This window comes from Pectinophora gossypiella, chromosome 27 (genome assembly GCF_024362695.1).
Source record: "Pectinophora gossypiella chromosome 27, ilPecGoss1.1, whole genome shotgun sequence".
Taxonomy (NCBI): Eukaryota; Metazoa; Arthropoda; class Insecta; order Lepidoptera; family Gelechiidae; genus Pectinophora; species Pectinophora gossypiella.
This window is the reverse complement of record NC_065430.1, coordinates 1,352,249-1,374,368: the sequence shown is the minus strand read 5'-3', so window position 1 is coordinate 1,374,368 and position 22,120 is coordinate 1,352,249. Positions and strand designations below refer to the sequence as shown.

At 41.4% G+C, this 22,120-nt stretch overlaps 2 protein-coding genes across 5 annotated transcripts in view; one reads left to right on the top strand and one right to left on the bottom strand.

The window, feature by feature from the left end:
• Window positions 1-22,120, top strand: part of LOC126378841 (double-stranded RNA-specific editase Adar) — a 62,123-nt gene that overhangs the window by 28,398 nt on the left and 11,605 nt on the right. For all 3 annotated transcript variants that reach the window (XM_050027282.1, XM_050027281.1, XM_050027280.1), the window contains 5 exons: window positions 767-833; window positions 1,427-1,503; window positions 2,478-2,572; window positions 5,435-5,537; window positions 7,192-7,343. In XM_050027282.1, the coding sequence (XP_049883239.1) occupies window positions 767-833; window positions 1,427-1,503; window positions 2,478-2,572; window positions 5,435-5,537; window positions 7,192-7,343 (494 nt within the window). The remainder of the gene's footprint in view (window positions 1-766; window positions 834-1,426; window positions 1,504-2,477; window positions 2,573-5,434; window positions 5,538-7,191; window positions 7,344-22,120) is intronic.
• LOC126378812 (uncharacterized) overlaps window positions 8,505-22,120 on the bottom strand; it is a 55,889-nt gene continuing 42,273 nt past the window's right edge. For both annotated transcript variants that reach the window (XM_050027222.1, XM_050027223.1), the window contains 8 exons: window positions 18,649-18,760; window positions 17,238-17,386; window positions 16,924-17,065; window positions 16,111-16,196; window positions 15,460-15,588; window positions 14,320-14,430; window positions 10,202-11,629; window positions 8,505-9,378 (listed from right to left, as the gene is read on the bottom strand). In XM_050027222.1, the coding sequence (XP_049883179.1) occupies window positions 10,212-11,629; window positions 14,320-14,430; window positions 15,460-15,588; window positions 16,111-16,196; window positions 16,924-17,065; window positions 17,238-17,386; window positions 18,649-18,760 (2,147 nt within the window). In that variant the 3' untranslated portion in view covers window positions 8,505-9,378; window positions 10,202-10,211. The remainder of the gene's footprint in view (window positions 9,379-10,201; window positions 11,630-14,319; window positions 14,431-15,459; window positions 15,589-16,110; window positions 16,197-16,923; window positions 17,066-17,237; window positions 17,387-18,648; window positions 18,761-22,120) is intronic.

Here is a 22,120-nt window from a genome sequence, read left to right as displayed (position 1 = left end):
GATCTCTCTTTTATAACACGCCACGCGGACGAAGTCGCGGGCAAAAGCTAGTAAAGTATATTTTATGGCTTATAAACAAATGTTATTATAATTTAAAGGAATATTTTGATCTATTTATTTAGATATCCAACAGCATTAACAATAGTCGTTTACTTATATAATACATGTACAAAATTTACATACATACATACATAAACTCACGCCTGTAATCCCAAATGGGGTGGGCAGAGCCACAAGTAATCAAAGACAACTTGCAGCCACTGTTGATACGAAGTCCTAAGATGGATATGATGAACCTTATGGTGATAAGGGATCAGCCTATCGCCCATAACATTAGTCCATCATGTTAGAGGACGCAATCCCTCTGTCGGTTTTTACGACATGCCCGGGAAGACAAGCAGCTGAACGTTTTCTATGTTCTTTATTTGCTCCCAGAACAGCATAGAAGCGACATCGACACATCACAACAACACTGTTGACGACATCGTATCAACAGTGGCTGCAAGTTGTTTTTGATTACTTGTGGCTCTGCCCACCCCATTAGGGATTACGGGCGTGAGTTTATGTATGTATGTATGTATAATTTTCAATAATTTTCTTTGCAATGTACCATTACTTTTTTTAATATTTTTTTTTTATGTATATTTGTACGCCTGCACGCAGGCCGAACACATCACAACATAGTTATTTGAATAATTTTACCACCTTTTTGGATTTTATGTGTTCTCGCAAATAAATTGATTTGATTTGTATTTTGTATTTACAGGTAGCGGCTCGACGCTGTCTACAGAGACATCTATACGCTCAACTACTAAAATACGCTAATTCCAAAGGTAACATTATTAACTTATTATTATGTTAACAGAAGATTTATGTGTCGAGGAGCTCGGTGGCGCAGCGGTAAACGCGCTCGGTCTGCGATTGTTGAAGTTAAGCAACTTTCGCAAAGGCCGGTCATAGGATGGGTGACCACAAAAAAAAAAGTTTTCATCTCGAGCTCCTCCGTGCTTCGGAAGGCACGTTAAGCTGTTGGTCCCGGCTGCATTAGCAGTCGTTAATAACCATCAATCCGCACTGGGCCCGCGTGGTGGTTTAAGGCCCGATCTCCCTATCCATCCATAGGGAAGGCCCGTGCCCCAGCAGTGGGGACGTTAATGGGCCGATGATGATGATGATGTTAATAGCCTCCGTGGTCTAGTGGTTAGAGCGTTAGGCTCACGATCTGGAGGTACGGGTTGGATTCCCGATGGGGACGTGGTCGAAATCACTTTGTGAGACTGTCCTTTTTTTTGGTAAAGATTTTAATTATGACGTCACAGTGTACTTTTTCATACAAATTCCGTAGTAATTTCGGGTTTTGACGTTTGGTAAAAAGTAACTGATTTGATTAGTTGGAAATTAGCCTGTTGTATTTATTTGTCAACAGACCCCCGGCAGACAATAGCAGAGTCCGACATCGAACCCATTCCCACGGGAGGTTACCAGATGAAGCCCGATAGACAAGTATGTACACTATTAACATAACAAATACTTTATTGCACAAACAGGAAAAAACAAAATACAAAACAAAAGAGAAATAGAATTAGTACAATAGGCGGCCTTATTGCTAAGTAGCAATGTCTTCCAGGCAACCTTCAAGTATAGGAGATATTGAATATTATGTAATATAGCGGGATAGTGCAGCATGGGAATACTTGTACATATAAAAAATAAATACACTTTCGACTACATAAACTACATAATAATAATACACATAATTATAATTGTTATATACTCACTCACTTACTCACTCTACTTAGTATATTGTTATATACTATTTTCTACTCCTCTACTTTAATCTGGCATTTAAATAACCAAAAAGTCTAATATAAGTACATACATAATTAAACTCTTTGAAAAAGTGTACGCTCTATGGCCTATAAAAGCATTGTTTACAAAGTGTAACTGTACTATAATGTCGCCAAAAAAGCATTGTTGTTGTTTTTTTTTTTGACCTGGAAACTGGCACCTTTACTTTGTTTGGTGCCATAGATATACTATAAAAAAAAAGTATACATTTGCCGCCATTTTCCCGCGCGTTGGAAAATAAATTGGAAAATTTTTGTTTCATTTAAAATTACGTCGTCGTAGAAAAAGTATTGTATGCAACGTTGTATAACTAGGTCAAAAAATGCTCGTGGCGTCTCTTATTGCGATGTTCGCCAAGGCTCACATCGCGCCACTCGCATTTTTTGACCCTTCTTATACAACTGTTGCATAAAATACTATTAGTTAGGTACTAATGTTATAATTGCATTACATAGTCGAATTGGGACTGCCTGTAATGTCTATGTAATTTGTGTTAATAAATAAATAAATAAACATCGGTCGAAATTTCCGCCTCTGCAACCATTGACTTCGCCCGTGTCCCTGAGCAAGGGTTTTGGGGGTTGTGTGCTATAGATCCAAAGGCCTGAGAATTACATCGTGTGCCCCAGGTGCACCTGTACGTGAGCACGGCGCCGTGCGGGGACGGGCGCATCTTCAGCCCGCACGAGCACGTGCACGCCGAGCCCGACAGGCACCCCAACAGGTATGAGTTAAGGAATCCACTTCCGCATCATCAGCATTCCAAAACAATGCTGATGTCAACTTTACATGTAAGAACTAGATTAAGAAATTGTATGTTGTTGCAATAACCTAGTTTAAGATTTTAGATGTAAGCAATTTATTATTGCATTAGGTCAGTATATAAACATAAGTAACTAGCTCTAAGATGTTCTTTACACTACGTTCTCTTGAATAAACGTATCGTGTCTCCCGGAGTCTGTGTCTCAATTATCTACACCTTAATTTATGCGCTACACAGGGTCACTAAGGCTACGTTCAGATGACAAGCGCTCAACGCGCGTTTTGATAACGCGCGTTTACAACTACATACATTTTATTCAGGCTGTACACATGCTAACGCGCGTTTTAATGCAGCGCGCGTTGAACGCTGCGCTAGCGCTTGACTGTTGTCAACGCGCGTCAACGCGCGCCTTGAGATCATTGGTTTTCTATATTTCCGTTCACTTGAGCGCGCGCTTTCGACGCGGATAGACGTATTTTAGGGTTCTTCAGTATCAGTCCGTCCAAAAATCGTCCGAAATGGAAACCGAAGTTTTTAATACGGAATTATTTATAGATGAAATAGAGAAACGTCCTGCGATTTGGGACATGACAAAAAGCGATTATTGCAATATCGCACAGCGTAACTATCTGCTACGAGTTCATCGTTTATGAGAGCCAGTAACTCATCAAATGACTTGATGGACATTCTGAAGAAGTTAAAAAAATTTGGGTCCGAATTGCCTTAACTTAGGATACAAAATTATGTACTGGCTTTCAGTCAGCCTGTGTGACAAAATTGGGTGGACCCAATATCTGCGTCTTATGTCGCGTCGTTTCAGCCGTCGGTATAGAATCACTGTTAAAACTGTTTCAACGTCCATCTTCAACAAATGTAAGAACTGTACTGAATACCATGACGGTCGCGGCAACGCGCGTTCGACGCCTGACAAGCGCGTGTCATGTAAACACTATACAAAAATTTTACGCGCGTTGATCGCGCGTTGAGCGCTTGTCATCTGAACGTAGCCTAACACCATATAACGAATACTAAGGCTGATTCAGACCATGAGTTTGCGGCATGCTGAGAGGTGAGGATATGGTATCCCGACGTGCCGGCAGAGTAGGGGAATGATTGGTGATGACCGGGATAAATTAGAAGCAAGCAGGAATATATGTATACAGTTTATTAAAAGCACTTCACAAACTTAGTAACATAGTCACAAACATAGTATGTGCAGAGTTTGTACTCTGCTACAAGTTGATATCAAGTGGGGATTTTCCGTCGCATAATTCATGTTTCTTTTTTGTTTTTACATAAACATAACATAACATAAACAGCCTATATATGTCCCACTGCTGGGCACAGGCCTCTCCTCAATCAACCGGAGAGGGTATGGAGCATACTCCACCACGCTGCTCCACTGCGGGTTGGTGGAGGTGTTTTTACGGTTAATAGCCGGGACCAACGGCTTTTTGTTTCTATTATTTACAATTCTATTCTTTTTTTTTTTTTTTCACCATAAGGTTTATCATGTCCAGCTTACGACATCGTATCAACAGTGGCTGCAAGTTGTCTTTGATTACTTGTGGCTCTGCCCACCCCATTAGGGATTACGGGCGTAAGTTTATGTATGTCTATTCTTTTGCAATGGAAAATTACACATGATATCAACTCGGAATAATGAGCCGAATCATCCCCCTCAGTATTCGTTACGATATCACTTACACCCCGTACAAGTAAGTATGGGTGTTTGTGACGCTTCAACAAAAAATAAGGGTAATGTTATTATAAAGTTAGTGATTATGTAGAAGATATGAATGCATGGGATTAATTACCCCGGCTATACAGGTTGTGAGAAGCTGCAGTAGTTTTAGGCGGATGAGACATTCGTTATGTAAAAATTGACGATTCAAAGTGTAACTATGTTACCTATTGAATAAAGATATTTTTCAATTTGAATTGCCCCTGACATGGCTCAACGACTACTAAGTTATGAAAGTAGTGACCGGGACCAACGACTTAACGTGACTTCCGAAGCACGGATCATCTTACTTCCGGACAATCAGGTGATCAGCATGTAATGTCCTAACCAAACTAAGGATCACAAAGTGATTTTCGTGATGTGTTACCGGGATTTGCCAACCCGCAGTGGAGCAGCGTGGTGGAGTATGCTCCATACCCCCTCCGGTTGATTGAGGGGAGGCCCGTGCCCAGCAGTGGGACGTATATAGGCAGTTTATGTTATGTTATGTTACCGGGATTTGAACCCGGGACCTCCGGATCGTGAGCCCAACGCTCAAACCACTGGACCACGGAGGCTGTCAGGCTGCTAGTAGTTAGCCTGTAATGTCCTACCCAAACTGGGGATCACAAGGTGATTTTTGGAGATAAATAAAAAAATAAAAATAGTTTATTTCTCATAATTGTAACGAAGTTTGTTGTCGAGACTTCCCAGTAAGTAACTAGAGTACTTGTGTTGGGAATGACTCGCAACTCCCCTTTGGTATACATAAGATTTTAAAAAAATGGCAAATATATAGGTATATAAACACATTAGAAAGAAAAAAAAAGATTGAATTAAAAGAAATGTGTGTGAGAGCAAATGATCTTCGTGGGTGAGTGTGCGTGTGTGAGTGTGCGTGTGTGAGTGCGTGTGTATATGTGTGAGTGTGTGTGTGTGTGTGTATGTGTGTTTCCCAACGAAATGATTAATAAATAAATAAATAAATGATCTATTATGTAGTCCTAAGTAGGAGATTTTCTACTTCATCGTAGGAGATGTCCCCATTGAGACACTGAGCCTCTGGCGTCTGCTGTAATATTCTCCTTTTTTTGACACAGGCTGGCTCGAGGTCAACTTCGTACCAAGATAGAGTCGGGCGAAGGAACCATCCCGGTTAAAAATTGCACTAATATCTTACAAACTTGGGATGGAGTCTTACAGGTAAGCTTCTTTTCATCAATTTTCTGCTTTGAGTAGTAGAGAATCTTTGATAGAAAACATAGGTACATTTGTTATTTATATTTGTTTAATATGTTTTTGTTTTAAGTGCAATAAAGAGATTTCGACCACCAACCCGCAGTGGAGCAGCGTGGTGGAGTATGCTCCATACCCCCTCCGGTTGATTGAGGGGAGGCCTGTGCCCAGCAGTGGGACGTATATAGGCTGTTTATAATAAAGATATTTATACATTGTTTTAAGTTTACGCGGTTATTATCATAATTAAAACACATATCATGGCACTTGCAACAGTGTCGAATCATATCCCCATTTAAACGCGGTAAGAACCCGTTATTATGTGTTTTAATAAAGATATTTATGTTGTATTGTATATTTTCTAAAGTTTTTTTCTTTCTTCAGAGAGCTCATGTCCAAGAAATTTCACTTTTCAGGCCGATAAATATTTTTCTTTCCCAATACATACATACATACTTAAACTCGCCGGGGTAACCAGACACTGTTTTTTTGTTTTGATTTTCCCCGGAGGGCAAGGCAAAGGGTTCCCTTTGCCCCCCTCAGGGTAATGAGCTGAATCATCCCTCTCAGTATTCGTTTCACTAACACCCCGTGCAAGTACATACAGGTACATGATGCTGAGTTGATATCAAGTGGAATTTCCTGTCGGAAAATTCATATTTTTTTTTGTGTTTTTCCACACAAATTCCACTTGATATCAACTCAGAATCATGGTCCGAATTATCCCTCTCAGTATTCGTTACGGTGTCACTAATACTCTATCTACTTGTATGGCTACCGTACGTACTTGTACGGGGTGTTAGTGACATCGTAACGAATACTGAGGGGGATGATTCAGACCATGATTCTGAGTAAATATCAACTAGAATTTTCCGTCGCAAAATTAATGTTTTTTTTTAAATTATTTTCAATTCTTTTGCGATGGAGAATTCCACTTGATATCAACTCAGAATCAATTCATTTATATCATTTCATTTATTTATTCACATTTACATTATACAATGAATGGTATTAAAACAGTGCCGAGGTTTTCCTTGCAGCTTCTTTTCCCCGGCTATACAGGTTGTGAGAAGCTGCAGTAGTTTTAGGCGGATGAGACGTTCGTTATGTAAAAATTGACGAAATTGTAACTATGTTACCTACTGACAGCCTCCGTGGTCTAGTGGTTAGAGCGTTAGGCTCACGATCTGGAGGTCCGGGTTCGATTCCCGATGGGGACATTGTCGAAATCACTTTGTGAGACTGTCCTTTGTTTGGTAAGGACTTTACAGGCTTGAATCACCTGATTGTCTGAAATAATAAGTTGATTCCGTGCTTCGGAGGGCACGTTAAGCCCACGACTTAAGTCCCGGCTATTAGCCGTAAAAACACCTCCACCAACCCGCAGTGGAGCAGCGTGGTGGAGTATGCTCCATACCCCCTCCGGTTGATTAAGGGGAGGCCTGTGCCCAGCAGTGGGACGTATATAGGCAGTTTATGTTATGTTTATTATATACCTACTGAATAAAGATATTTTTGAATTTGAATAACAGGATTCAATCCCAAATCGAATCATGGCCTGAATCATCCCCCTCAGTATTCGCTACGATGTCTCTAACACCATGTTGCTTATCGTCGCTAGGGCGAGCGTCTCCTCACGATGTCGTGTTCGGACAAGGTGGCTCGCTGGTGCGTCGTGGGCCTCCAGGGGTCGCTGCTATCCCGGTATCTGAAGCCCGTGTACCTACACTCGCTGGTGCTGGGTTCCTTGCTGCATCCGCATCACATGTACAGGTCAGTGGTGGAAACTTCTATCGAGTGGGTTGTGAGATGGAGTACCAAAATTCAAAAATATTTATTTTTCAAAATTGGCTTACAGAGTCAGCGCTTTTTGAACGTCAAAAATTAAATTACATATTAAATAATTAGTTTTCTATGGAAATCAGCATGATTGAACCAACAAGTATAAAACTCAAGGAGATTCGCCCAATCCCGTTAATCTCGAATGGGATATCGTCATATTATGCTTCGGGATTGATCCCGAAAAATTAGAGGTCTCGCGAAATCGGGATTGCATTCCCTATTGGTACAGTCATGAGCAATATAATGTACCCACTTTAGGGCCCTGTCGCACTAACATATTTGACATTTAGTGAGACTTACAGTTCAATTTGTCACAAAAGTTAATGTGACGTGGTACCAAAGTGTATACATATTAGTGATGTTCCGAATATCCGTATCCGTATCCGCGGATATCCGAGATAAAAGAAACATCCGTATCCATGTCCGTTACTTTTCACGCGGATCTTTTACGGATCTTTTTCAGGTGATTAAGTAGAATTATTAAATAAAAACTATAAAATTCCATTCAGATTGTTTTACCATAACTAAAACAAAAGTACTACCCGCACAATGTAAGTTAAAACGTGTCCTGCCTGACGTTGCGGCGAGCGAAGACGTCTACTATCGTTTCAAGGTCGCGGGCGCCGACACCAATCGAATAATATCGAATAAGAAAATTAAGATCCGTATCCGCGGATCTTTACACTAAATACTGTAATACTAAATACTGTACTGTAATACTGTTTACTGTGGTGTCCCTTTATAATAAACGTTTCTTTCTTTCTTTCTTTCTTTCTTTCAAATATCCGTATTCAGATCCGTATCCGCGGATATACATTTTTAACGATCCGGCACATCACTAATACATACTTTTTTTTTTACCTTTTTCCTCACTTTATGGTTGTCTGGAAGAAATCGCTTTAAGCGATAAGGCCGCCATTTGCCATGTACTTAGTTAAGAGACTTTTTGTAATTATTTCTTTTTATTTTGGTGCAATAAAGTGTATTTGTATTGTATTGTATTGTACATATTAATGCTCGTGACCGTACACGTTTAATCTTGACAGCGACATCTATATTATTTTTGGGGAACGTAGCCTGAAAAGTCTCTCATTATATAAACATCTATATTAATATTAGTACAGTTAAATATTAGTGCTAACTCCAGTACGCACAATCTCATTTTATCTTAAGTTATACCTGTCTTTTTCTTATCCTCCGAGAAGGAAAGGGACGGGCATACAATTTATAGAACACACGTCAATTTTAGGCGGATATTTTGACAACCCTCTAAAAATACCCTCTAAGTAATTCACTTAGTTTTCAATAATAAACTTTACGTCCTTGGAATGTTGGAGATACCAATTTAACGTTAACACGGTGGTAACACTTAAGTCATCAATGGACTAGCAATGGCGGCTTGTCATAGGATTGAGCATACCTGGTTTTCTTATACCGTGAGTAACAGTAACTTCTTTTCAACTGCTTTAAGACAGTAGTTAAACAAAAACTTTCCAAAAAAGGTTATTATAAAGTTAGTGATTATTTAGAAGATATGAATGCATGGGATTAACTGTCTGAGAACTGATATTAGGCAGCTAAATTACTCAATTGTATATCAATATTTTATGTTTATTTTTATTTTTTTAAAGAACGTCTAGAGCCCTGTGCCGAGGTTTTTCTTGCAGCTTCTTTTCCCCGGCTATACAGGTTGTGAGAAGCTGCAGTAGTTTTAGGCGGATGAGACGTTCGTTATGCAAAAAATGACGATTCAAAGTGAAACTATGTTACTTACTGAATAAAGAAATTTTTGAATTTTAATCATCGTCCCTTTCCTTTTCGGCGGATAAGAAAATGACAGGTATAACTTAAAATAAAATTAAGTGGTGTATACTGGAATCACCACCATTTTATCTACATTAATCTAAGTTAATCTAAAGAATACGGCGACTGGCGATTGGTCATTAGGTAGAATGTGCCCCGCGCCCTGGAAATTAAAACAATATAAAAATTATTTAAATATGAAAATTAATACATTAAATCAAATATGAAAATTAATGAATTAAATTAAATATGAAAATTAATAAATTAAATCAAATATGAAAATTAATGAATTAAATTAAATATGAAAATTAATGAAACTAAATATTAAAGTTTATAAGTAGATCTATTTGGAGAGAAACGTACGAGAGAAACCTCTTGATAACTTTGAGGTCGCACTTTCGAATCCAGCACAGGCCTAAACCAATGATTAGATGATTATCACGTGTTCAGCGGTGAAGAAAAACATCGTAAGGAAACCCACATTTTCGGAGGTATGTGACCTAACCTGCATCGGGTTGGTTTTCCCTTCGCGGGTTGGAAGGTCATACGGACAGTCGCTTTTGTAAAAAAACCGGACCTGTCAAATCTTCAGGTTAGGTAAGCAGAGCCTGTGGAAAACGGGATAATGCTTAGGAGATGATGATTTGGAGAGGAACGTTTTCGGTTACAATACGAATCATGCGCAAGAACTGAAATTAAAAATGATCAGCTGTAAATGACAGAGGGATAGTGCTGTTTTTCGCAAGTAGAACGAAGCCCAGAAGCGCATTGATGCGTTTTAATAACACCAATAACACCTAAAACTTCTTTAAAACTACTTAAACTACCACACCACCTTACTGAACACTGTCTCCCTCTCGCATGCACACACTCACACACAGACTCACACGCACACGCTCACGGACACGCACACGGTACGTGACCTGGGGAGTCCACGGTCAAATTGTAGGGGCAAAGCTGCAAATGATGATGTGAGTCAGTCTTACCTAAATTCCATTATTTCCCACTGCCGTTGATAGTAAGCCTATCTCCCTTCGGCGCCAGCCCGAGCAGCTTCTTAACCAGCGCGAGCGCACGGTTTTCATTGCCCAACTCCAGCGCATAAGTCACCGGCGTCAGAACCGGGGGCGGAGCGCCGATGAAGTTGTTCCTCTCTTTAGTAATATGGTTCAACTCCCCGTTTGCGCTTTTCACCAGAGTGTTAATCTCACGCATAACAGAATACACTGGGATTACGTTTTTTCTGTACTTTAGCAAGAAATTCAACATTCTAAATAGAAAGTTCTCGCTTTCTTCCGCCTCTGAACGTTTGAATAGTGATATGAATCGTTTCGTGCGTTTGACAACGTGATTTCGTTGTAAAGGTTTGGTGTTATGGTCAGTTTCAATGTTCTTTGTTTGAGAAGCGTCTTTTGTGTTATCTAAAATGTCGTGTTTAATGTGTGTGTTTATCTGTTTGTTGATAAAGTCTTGTTGAATCAGTCTCTCGATGTTTTCCTCGATTTTCGTTGATGATTCTGTAATTACTTCTTGTGGTTTTTCGTTCGTACCTTTGGTTGCTTCGATATCTATAGCGTGTTCGATAGTTTTATTTTCTACATTATCCTGGTTAAGTACTGCGTTTTTGGGTTCTTTATAAATTTCTTGCTTCGTTAGTTCTTCTTTAGGTATTCCATCAGCGATCCCTTTAGCAATGTCATCTAAATGAATAAGTTCTTGTCCATGTGAACTTTCTTCTTTAGGTATTCCATCATAAAATACCCTTTCTTTAGCAAAGCCATCAAAATCAACATTTGCATGTCTGTGTGAATTTTCTTCTTTAGGTATTCCATCATCGACCCCTTTGGCAATGTCATCAACATTTGCATGTCTATGTGAACTTTCTTCTTGAGGTATTCCATCAACCAATACTCCTGTAGCGATGCCATCAAAATCAAGATTTGCATGTCGGTGTGATACTCTTTCTTTGTTGATAATAGGTTTCATTGTGCCGAAATTATTATATTCTTTAACATTTACTTCTAAAGGAGCAACAGGTTTGAATATTCGATGCTTCATAACACTTTCAGTCATGATTTGATCTTCTAATTTCAAAATTTTATCGCCTTTTGTATTTAAATCGGTTTGTTTTTCTATATTTATTGCTTTTTTGATTTGAGTCATCATTTGATCAGCTAGTTTCAGATGTTCTTCTTCTTTATTTGTTCTAGAATCTTCTACGCTTTCCAATTTAAACACTTCTCCTTTTTTGTCTATTTTCTGTCGTTTGTCTTTCGATCTTTTCACAGGTTCAACTGAGCGTAGAAAACTGAATAATTTTTGAAGTTTTCCCTCTAAGTTAAGTGTCGATTTTGTTAACTTGTGTGGTGTCAAGTAGTAAGTATAGAAGCCTTCGATATGTGTGCGATTTTCACCTGAAAAGAGTGCAAAAGCGGTGATTTATATACAGCTGTGCTATTTACATAAATATTCTTTAACTACGAAATCTCCGTAGTTATTTTTTATCTAACTTTTTCAAGGCTTGAGCCACTCTTGGTGGTTATGCCAGCCTCATAGTTTACAGCGTTTAATGATGATCAAATAATCACTTTACAAAAGAACACCATTAGGCACTTTACAATCCCACCAGGGATTGTTATTCCTATGAGACACAGTACAGTATTTATATACAAGCCTTGCCGCTACGGATACTGGATCTGCCAAGAGGCTGGGTGCCTCTCCTCTCCTCCATGTAGATTTTGGTGCAGCAGTGCAACTACTATCAAAAATGTATGCTGTTAGAAGTAAGAAACAATAACTTTTCCTCACAAAACCTTAAGTATGTTTGACGCAGGATGGATGATCCCTAAAACCATTTCCACCAAAGAGCTACAAATTCCCGAAACCATTTAAACTCCCGTAGGTTCAGAATCCCCACAAATCCTTACGTTAAATCGACGCCGGCGCCCATATGCGTGGTCTTGGCGTCCGCGCAGCCGCCCTTGGAGTAATGCTTCCAAGACGCACAAGATGATGCCTTGAACGAATCCGGTTTGATCACCGACTCCGCGTAAAACATGTAGGAGCGCCAGTGGCTGCAGAAAACTGTTGAGGAAGGTTAGTTTTGTTAGTTGGGTTATGATGAGCTTCTATCGCGTGGGTTGTGAGGTGGATTATTACAACTCTGGGGTCAAGGCCTTTTTGAAGCTGGAGGCTATGCTGGCGTTATTTCATGCACTTGTGTGTGTTATGAGGTGGATTACCAACCTCATCGACCCTGGTGTCAAGGTTATTATTGAGCTGCCAAATGCCTCTGACTGACATGACTCAGTAGTGCTTAACGACCATGTATTAATATGCCTTGGGTTGACACAACAACACGCAACATGACATATATATAAATACTGCCAATGGCGTTTACATTGTTACATCCTGCGCTATCGCGTATGTTCTTGATTACGTTATAATTTTGGATAATTACGTGGCAGATTTGTGATCACACAAAAGCCATCAATCAGGAATCGAATTGATTTTGACAGATGGCTACTCAATATTTCGGACAGATATTTGTTGTTGTTGTTAATCGCTGATGTGGGACGAAACACCGCCAAACTTAAATGGGATCGGGCCGGATATGTCTGTCGCACCCTGAGCGGTGGGCACGGACCGTCACGCATTGGGTGCCTCATGACGGGTACAGGCGTCGTGGTAGACCTCGGAAGAGATGGCGTGACGACTTGGACGCTTGCGAAAAATGGAAAGAGGAAGGGGAGGCCTTTTCCCAGCAGTGGGATCTTGTAGGCTAGATTAGATGTAATCATGTTGAGATTTTTTTTTTTTTTGACGTGACTTATTGTAGATTTGCCGCAGATGGCATTAACTACTTGGCCGGACAAATGGGGAGCGCTGAAGGCTCTCACCCGGTACAACGTTTAAGACAACAGGCCTGAGGGTGCCCAGTTGGGCGCGAACCTCGGCTCAGGGCGTCGTCTGAGAGGAAAAATATTTGAAAGAATTAATCGACCCTAGTGGGTCGCGATAAGCGCTGAATGAGGGAAATCGTCGACCACGCCGGCGGGGTCGGTATCGGGGGTCATGTTGAGAAAATATCGCAGCTCTTGTAAAGCCGGGACGAGCGTGTAAACCATTACATTATTGTGCAGGCCGGTGAGCTGCCGGTGAGTGGCTTCTCGTTTCCCTAACTGGGGTGTACTCAATTTTTTTTTTGTTTTTTTTTTGTCTTCCCGGGCATGTCGTAAAAATCGACAGAGGGATTGTGTCCTCTAACATGATGGACTAATGTTATGGGCGATAGGCTGATCCCTTATCACCATAAGGTTCATCATATCCAGCTAACGACATCGTATCAACAGTGGCTGCAAGTTGTCTTTGATTACTTGTGGCTCTGCCCACCCCATTAGGGATTACGGGCGTGAGTTTATGTATGTATGTTATGTTTTTTGTTTTTTTTTATTTTTTTTTTGTCAATATTATACTTATCTCCTATTATCATCTAACATAGTGTGTAAGATTTTCTTTTGTACTAACCATTTATGGACTTTTGTCAGCAAATAAATGTTTTTTTTTTTTTCGTTATTACACCACCGGGTCCTCGTATCGTCATTAAGCCGACGCAAACGCCATCTATCTAGGATATTGAGTACTAATATTTCTTAGTTATTAATCATGTTAGTACCAAAAAACCTCAACAATATATTAAAAAGGTACATGTTTGAAAACCTACAAAGTATGTGACTTGATGTGTGAATTTGGAGCACCCTGTTTACTATCTTGTTTACTTGTTTGCTGCTTGCCAGTTTATCGGAATCGCCCGCTCATACGTAGGTATGATGCGCCTCACTTGTGGCGAATTACCTATCCTACCGGTTCTTTCGTCCATGTATGCGTTTGGCGTTTGACATGTGTACTTTATTTGTTGAATAGTGTTATTAATTAATGGTATACTTCTGAAGTACAAACTGTAACAATAGCGGAATATTGCATTGAGACAAACCTGCAAGGTTTAGCAATGCGATTCAATTGTATCTTTATGTAAAATGTTTTCAACAATAAAAAAAAAAAAAAGTATAGCAACTTTAGATGGTCATTACGGTGTTGTACATACATTTGTTAAGCAGCATCTTCTGGGGGATGACCACCTCAAGCTCGCAGCCGGGCTGTGGGCTGATCCCACCGTTTGGATAGAAGTCCGCGTGTCCAACGGGTTGGTTGACGCCTGTTGAAGAAAAAAAGATAAAAAGACGAAAAATAATTCAATTCTTTATTCATAACATACATAAACTGCCTATATACGTCCCACTGCTGGGCACAGGCCTCCCCTCAATCAACCGGAGGGGTATGGAGCATACTCCACCACGCTGCTCTACTGCGGGTTGGTGGAGCTGTTTTTACGGCTAATAGCCGGGACCAGAAGCACGGAATCATCTTACTTTTTCGGACAATCAGGTGATTCAAGCCTGAAAAGTCCTTACCAAACAAAGGACAGTCTCACAAAGTGATTTCGACAATGTCCCCATCGGGAATCGAACCCGGACCTCCAGATCGTGAGCCAAACGCTCTAACCACTAAACCACGGAGGCTGTGTCTTTATTCATAATAAACAAAAAAATCCGTGAGAACTTACACATATAGGAAGTTAATGACGAACGTAAACTTTGACGGGTGATTCAGACCATGATTCTGAGTTGATATCAAGTGGAATTTTCCGTCGCAAAAGTATGGAACACACTGTTCTCAATACCCCCCCCCCCCAGACATTAGCCCCGATCCCTGCACACACCTAATTTTATTTTAAGTTATACCCGTCGTTTTCTTATCCGCCGAAAATGAAAGGGACGGATGATTGACAACTGTTAAATTAAAAATGAATGAATAACTGTAATCTCGTTGATATGCAACCCGTTTGACGTGTGCTGTCAATTTAATTCTGTCGGGTTACTGGCCAAAATAAAAATTGTATGCCTGTCAATTACCCGTCACTTTCCTTTTCGGCGGATAAGAAAATGACAGGTATAACTTAAAATAAAATTAGGAGCTGTGTGCAGGAATCAGCACCAATATTCCGTGATTACTACTTACTGATGTAAGTAAATAGTCGTTACATGAGCCATTTCAGGGGCCTTTGGCGGCTCAATAGTAACCCTGACACCAGGGTTGATGAGGTTGGTACTCCACCTCACAACCCACACGATGGAAGAAGAAGAAGCACCAATATTTATTTCTTTAAAAAAAAACTATAGCTTACCAAATATTCCAGCGTCAGTGTGTATGACGTCCACAAACTCCGCGTCAGATTTGTCCAGACGCTGTTGTTCAGGCAGGCCAGCAAACAGCGGCAACGCCGGGTCCAGTCCAGTTATCCTGGACACGCGACCTGAGGAAGCCACAACATAAGCACATGACTATATCCTAAATATCCCATCGTCAACAGCCCATTAACGTCCCCACTGCTGGGGCACGGGCCTTCCCTATGGATGGATAGGGAGATCGGGCCTTGAACCATCACGCGGGCCCAGTGCGGATTGATGGTTATTAACGACTGCTAATGCAGCCGGGACCAACGGCTTAACGTGCCTTCCGAAGCACGGAGGAGCTCGAGATGAAAACTTTTTTTTTGTGGTCACCCATCCTATGACCGGCCTTTGCGAAAGTTGCTTAACTTCAACAATCGCAGACCGAGCGCGTTTACCGCTGCGCCACCGAGCTCCTCCAGAATATCCTAATGGGGATAAATACTAGAAGCTCAAGTGAAAGCAGCACTGTTGAGTGTTCCTAAATTTTGACAGTTCTCCATACTGTCCAGCTAAAATTCGTGCTGAGGGACTTCTCAATCGACGGTCCCCAAAAAAACGACAGATCGCGTTGTTACTCTACCTATCGGTAGCAACTTGGGTACCTGATTTAAGAGCGCCTCCCGCCACACCGGCCGACTGCGCCCCAAGACTGTGGCCAACCAGATGGGTGTTCTTCAAATCCAACCCTCTGAAACAATATCTGAGTTCTAAAATCGCTGTCGGATGCAGCATATCTGCCCTAGCGGCGCGCGGCGTAAATTATATCGACCAATAGCTGAGGCTATAGCGGCTAATAGCTACGAATGCTATCTACGTGGATACTCTTGTGGATCTTGGTCACATCAGGGGCCTTTGGCGGTTCAATAGTAACCCTGACACCAGGGTTGATGGGGTTCGTAATCCACCTCACAACCCACACGATAGAAGAAGATTGGTCACATCGAAGTAATTCATCTAAAAGCTTCACGTTCCGGATGTCCCGGGTTCTAATCTCGGTGGGGACATATCAGAAAAATCACTTTGTGATCTATGTTTAGGCTAGAACATTGCAGGATGATTACCCGATTGTCCAAAAGTAAGATGATTCCATGCTTTAGGGCACGGTAAGCCGTTGGTCCCGGTTACCACTTACTGATGTAAGTGCGTAGTCGTTACGTGACGTATGTCAGGGGCCTTTGGCGGCTCAATAGTAACCAGGGTGGACCTGGTTTCAGGGTTACTATTGATGTGATCGGTAATCACTTTGTGAGACTGTTTTTTGGTAATGAAATTGCAGGCTTCAGTTACGTGATTGTCTGAATAAGTAAGAAGATTCCGTGCTTCGGAGGCCTTAAAAAATAAGTAGCGTGATGGAGTATGCTCCATACTCCTGGTTGATTGAGGGCAGGCTGTTTATGTTATATAGTAGGTCTTACCTGGAGACCAGGTAATCGATGAACTGAGCGGCAAACTTCCCAATGAACCAGGTATTTTCAGCCGCTGTGAAGTACCAAGGACCGGCTTCCAAACTCGAAGCGTCCACCATTATAACATTGGTATCCCCGCGAAGGACGTAGGCTGTTGACAAATACAATAAGTTACACTAGGTATTTGCCTACCTCACGTCTACCTCATTTGACACACAAGAATACGACGGAAAATTCTACTAATGGTTCATAATTTCACCACATAATTTCATCACAAATAATTCGTTGGGCTCACTGACTGCACTTTTGTTCATTGAGAGTACCTTCTCTGACCATGACGGCGCTGCCATCATCAGGGTTCTCCATGAACGCGTGGAAGTAGATTACGGTATGCGCGTGGAAGTCCATGTTGGACGCGAAGAGCTTCTCGTCGTCATTAATGATCAGCTCCTGGTAGACTGTCGGGTTGTATCTGCAGAGAGAATACATTTATTTTCCATACATCCATACGGAGTTTTTTTTTTGACGTGACTTATTGAAGATTTGATTGAGGTATAAAATTTAAGACTACAGGCCTGAGGGTGCCCAGTTGGGCGCGAACCTCGGCTCAGGGCGTCGTCTGAGAAGAAAAATATTTGAAAGAAATAATCGACCCTAGCGGGTCGATAGCGATAAGCGCTGAATGAAAGAAGTCGTCGACCACGCCGGCGGAGTTGGTATCGGGGTTCTGAAGTGTTTTGTGTCGCGAGCTGATTGGCTGCCTCTATGGCTAGAATGGCCATACAAAGTCAAACCCATGACACTTCATACAAAAAAAACTTTTTTTACACAGACAATAGAATAGAATAGAAATAGTTTATTATAAAAGGACGCCATACACATAAACAAGACAATAACATAATTTAAAATCTTCACAAAACAAGTACAAAAAAAGCAAAACGGATGTTCGTCGGCGATCATAAGATGGTGGTGGACGTCCTGAGATAAAAGGGTCTCACTCAGCACAAGTCGCTGCGTGAACCACGACGCTGGTGTTATGTGGACCCTGTTGGGCGAGGCACGAACATCTACACTACACATTATACATTGTTTTAAGTTTACGCGGTTATTATCATAATTAAAGCACATAATGGCCCCGATTCCTGCAGACACCGCCTAATTTTATTTTAAGTTATATGCGTCATTTTCATATCCGTCGAAAAGGAAAGGGACGGATGATTCACAGCTCTTAATTTTAGGAAGAATGAGTAAATTAATGAATAACCCGGGCGAATCAAAAGGTACGTCACTGGTATGCAATCCGTTTGACGTGCTGTCTACTTAACTGTGTCGGGTTATTGACGGATGTAAAATTTTTAGACGGTTGGTTTAGATTTGTGCTTAAAATTGACGTGTGTTCCATAAATTTTATGCTTGTCGATTACCCGTCCCTTTCCTTTTCGGCGGATAAGAAAATGACAGATATAACTTAAAATAAAATTAGATGGTATTTACAGGAATTAGCACCAATAACGGGTTCTTACCGCGTTTAAATGGGGATATGAGACTCCCGATATTTCGACACTGTTGCAAGTGCCATGATCACGGGATGACTGATGAGACACATTGACGCTATCGCGCGCATCTGTGTGATGTCTGACGCCCATACGATTGGAGACTAAAGTAAGACCGAGGGGGTGAGGTAAAGCCAGCTCAGTCGCTGGTGGGGATCGGAAGAATAACATGACTCCTCACCTGGTGTATAACCTGAATCCGATATCGTTGGTGTCTCGCACGAAGGGGCACTTAACTTTGTCCACCGGAGCTATTTGGAGTAGGGAGTTCTCAAACTGGATCCCCGGGGGACCTGTAACAATATTTAATATCAATCATCATCACCCTAGTTAAAATAAGGACAATTTATTTGGCTAAGTTGTTATTATCCGTTGGGAACAGGCGCTGCATGCTGAGATACAGGTTTCACCTAGTTCGGCTGCAGAGGCTTATTACCTTACCTGTTATAAATATGTTATTAGCCTATGAAACAATGTATTGCACTGTACTATACTTTATATGAACAACTACTATAATTTACGTGTGTTCCATAAATTTTATGCTTGTCGATTGCCCGTCCCTTTCCTTTTCGGCGGATAAGGAAATGACAGATATAACTTAAAATAAAATTAGATGGTGTTTACAGGAATTAGCACCGTTATGTATGTATGGGTTGATGTATGGCTGTGGATGACTTCCTGGTGACATACCGCATCTTGGGTCACGGTTGCGCAACATAAGATAATCCCACACCGCATAATATACTTAAATTACTATCACTGCGCACAATATGTGAATTTGCTATAAATTCTGCCATCTTACTATCGGTATTACTCCGCGTCGCGGTTTATTGTAGTATACTTTGTTGTTGATCAGAAAGCTATACAGGGTGTTAGTGACACCCGTAACGAACACTGAGGGGGGGAGGGTCCATTCAGACCATGATTCTGAGTTGATCATCATCATCATCAGCCCATTAACGTCCCCACTGCTGAGGCACGGGCCTTCCCTATCTTTGAGAGAGGCCTATGCTCAGCAGTGGGCGTCGTACGGCTGATGATGATGATGATGGACCAGTTTGCAACAAAACGCGCCAAATGCTACCAGCCAACCCCGTAAAAGCGACACCGCGAAGAATATTCCACATGCACGATCCTAGGAATCTAGGCAACGCTTACATAAGCTATAACCAGTATGTCTAGATCTTATATATGAACTGGACAGACTAGGAAACTAGAAAACCTACGCGCTCAGTCATGATATTTACACGTAATACGAAATAACGTAGGAAAAAAACTAATTTAATATGCAATATATTTGACCGCACACTTTTATGGTATTTTTTTTTTATATAAATCAAATAATATCTCTAATACTCTGTGTTAGAGACATAAACATAACATAAACAGCCTGTATACGTCCCACTGCTGGGTACAGGCCTCCCCTCAATCAACCGGAGGGGGTATGGAGCATACTCCACCCACGCTGCTCCAATGCGGGTTGGTGGAGGTGTTTTCACGGCTAACAGCCGGGACCAACGGCTTAACGTGCCCTCCGAAGCACGGAATCATCTTACTTTTTCGGACAATCAGGTGATTCAAGCCTGAAAAGTCCTTACCAAACAAAGGACAGTCTCACAAAGTGATTTCGACAATGTCCCCATCGGGAATCGGATCCGGACCTCCAGATAGTGAGCCTAACGCTCTAACCACTAGACCACGGAAGCTGTGTGTGTGTGTTTTTTTTTTTCTTTAGTAAAATTCATAAATAAATTAAATAGAAAAAAGAAAACTAAAGTTTTTCATTAGTTTTAGATCTGTCTTTGTTTAGTAATCAGAATTTCATAATTTGTCTTGAACCAACACGACCCAATTAGAAGAATTGAAGAATCATCAATGATATACGTCGACTGTGCTCACCCTGCAACGGAACAGGCGTGAAGACACTAGCTACAATATTGACAACGTCATACCCTATTACATCAAACCTAGATATCAAAAGTAAACAAAAAAACAACCCAATAATCTAAATAATTACGCATGCGAACCATTACTGATTGCTGATTAAGACTTTAGCAATATTGTGCTTCACGCTTCGCGGCGTTAGGTATTTGGCACGGAGAAATTCACATTTCATCATGTTAATATTGATGTTACGGCCTCCGTGGTCCAGTGGTAGAGCGTTGGGCTCACGATCCGGAGGTCCCGCGTTCAAATCCCGGTGGGGACACACCACGAAAATCACTTTGTGATCCCTAGTTTGGTTAAGACATTACAGGCTGATCACCTGATTGTCCGAAAGTAAGATGATCCATGCTTCGGAAGGTACGTTAAGCCGTTGATCCCGGTTACTAGTTACTGATGTAAGTGAGTAGTCGTTACATGTGCCATGTTAGGGGCCTTTGGCGGTTCAATAGTAACCCTAACACCAAGGTTGATGGGGTTGGTACTCCACCTCACAGTCCACACGATAGAAGAAGAAGATTGGATAATTATGGTATAATAGCCTCCGTGGTCTAGTGGTTAGAGCGTTAGGCTTACGATCTGGAGGTCCGGGTTCGATTCCCGATGGGGACATGTCGAAATCACTTTGTGAAACTGTCCTTTGTTTGGTAAGGACTTTTCAGGCTTGAATCACCTGATTGTCCGAAAAAGAAAGTTGATTCCGTGCTTCGGATGGCACGTTAAGCCGTTGGTCCCGGCTATTAGCCGTAAAATCACCTCCACCACCAACCCGCAGTGGAGCAGCGTGGTGGAGTATGCTTCATACCTCCTCCGGTTGATTGAGGGGAGGCCTGTGCCCAGAAGTGGGACGTATATAGGCAGTTTATGAATATTATACGAATAAATTACCATGTCCGACATATTTCATGTTTTATTGTTACAACTGTTAAGTAGCTAATTGGAGGAGGCCGAACTACCCCAATTGGGATATAGTTATGAACTATATTATAATTATCATCATCACTAATTTAAGAGCCACGCTCTTGTCGGTGTAGCATTCTCCATTCTTGTCTATCAAAGACCAATTCCTTCACCTCCTTATAAGACACGACGTTAACCTTTTCTTTAATCTGTTCCATGTAAGCTCTTCTTGGTCTTCCCCTTCCTCTCTTTCCTTGTAGCTTCCCTTCTATGGTGTTTTTAATCAATTCGTCGTGTCTTATTATTATAACAAATTAATTTAACGTGGACGGCGCGCGTGTATAGGAAACACGCATGAAGAGACCGTTCAATGTAAAAACATTACGTATCTTCACGTCATATCCCGTTTAGGGTAGGCAACGGATGAAGTGCCAATATCACGGTCAGCCTGTGTCGTGTTTGTCAAAACTTGATGATGATGATGATGATGTTTTCCCAGACGTATCCGTTGACGGCGACACCCTCAGCTAGTGTTAGCCTGGACTCTTGCACGGGCACGGGCGTGACTCATCATCATCATCATCAGCCTATATACGTCCCACTGCTGGGCACAGGCCTCCCCTCAATCAACCGGAGGGGGTATGGAGCATACTCCACCACGCTGCTCCAATGCGGGTTGGTGGAGGTGTTTTTACGGCTAATAGCCGGGACCAACGGCTTAACGTGCCCTCCGAAGCACGGAATCATCTTACTTTTTCGGACAATCAGGTGATTCAAGCCTGAAAAGTCCTTACCAAACAAAGGACAGT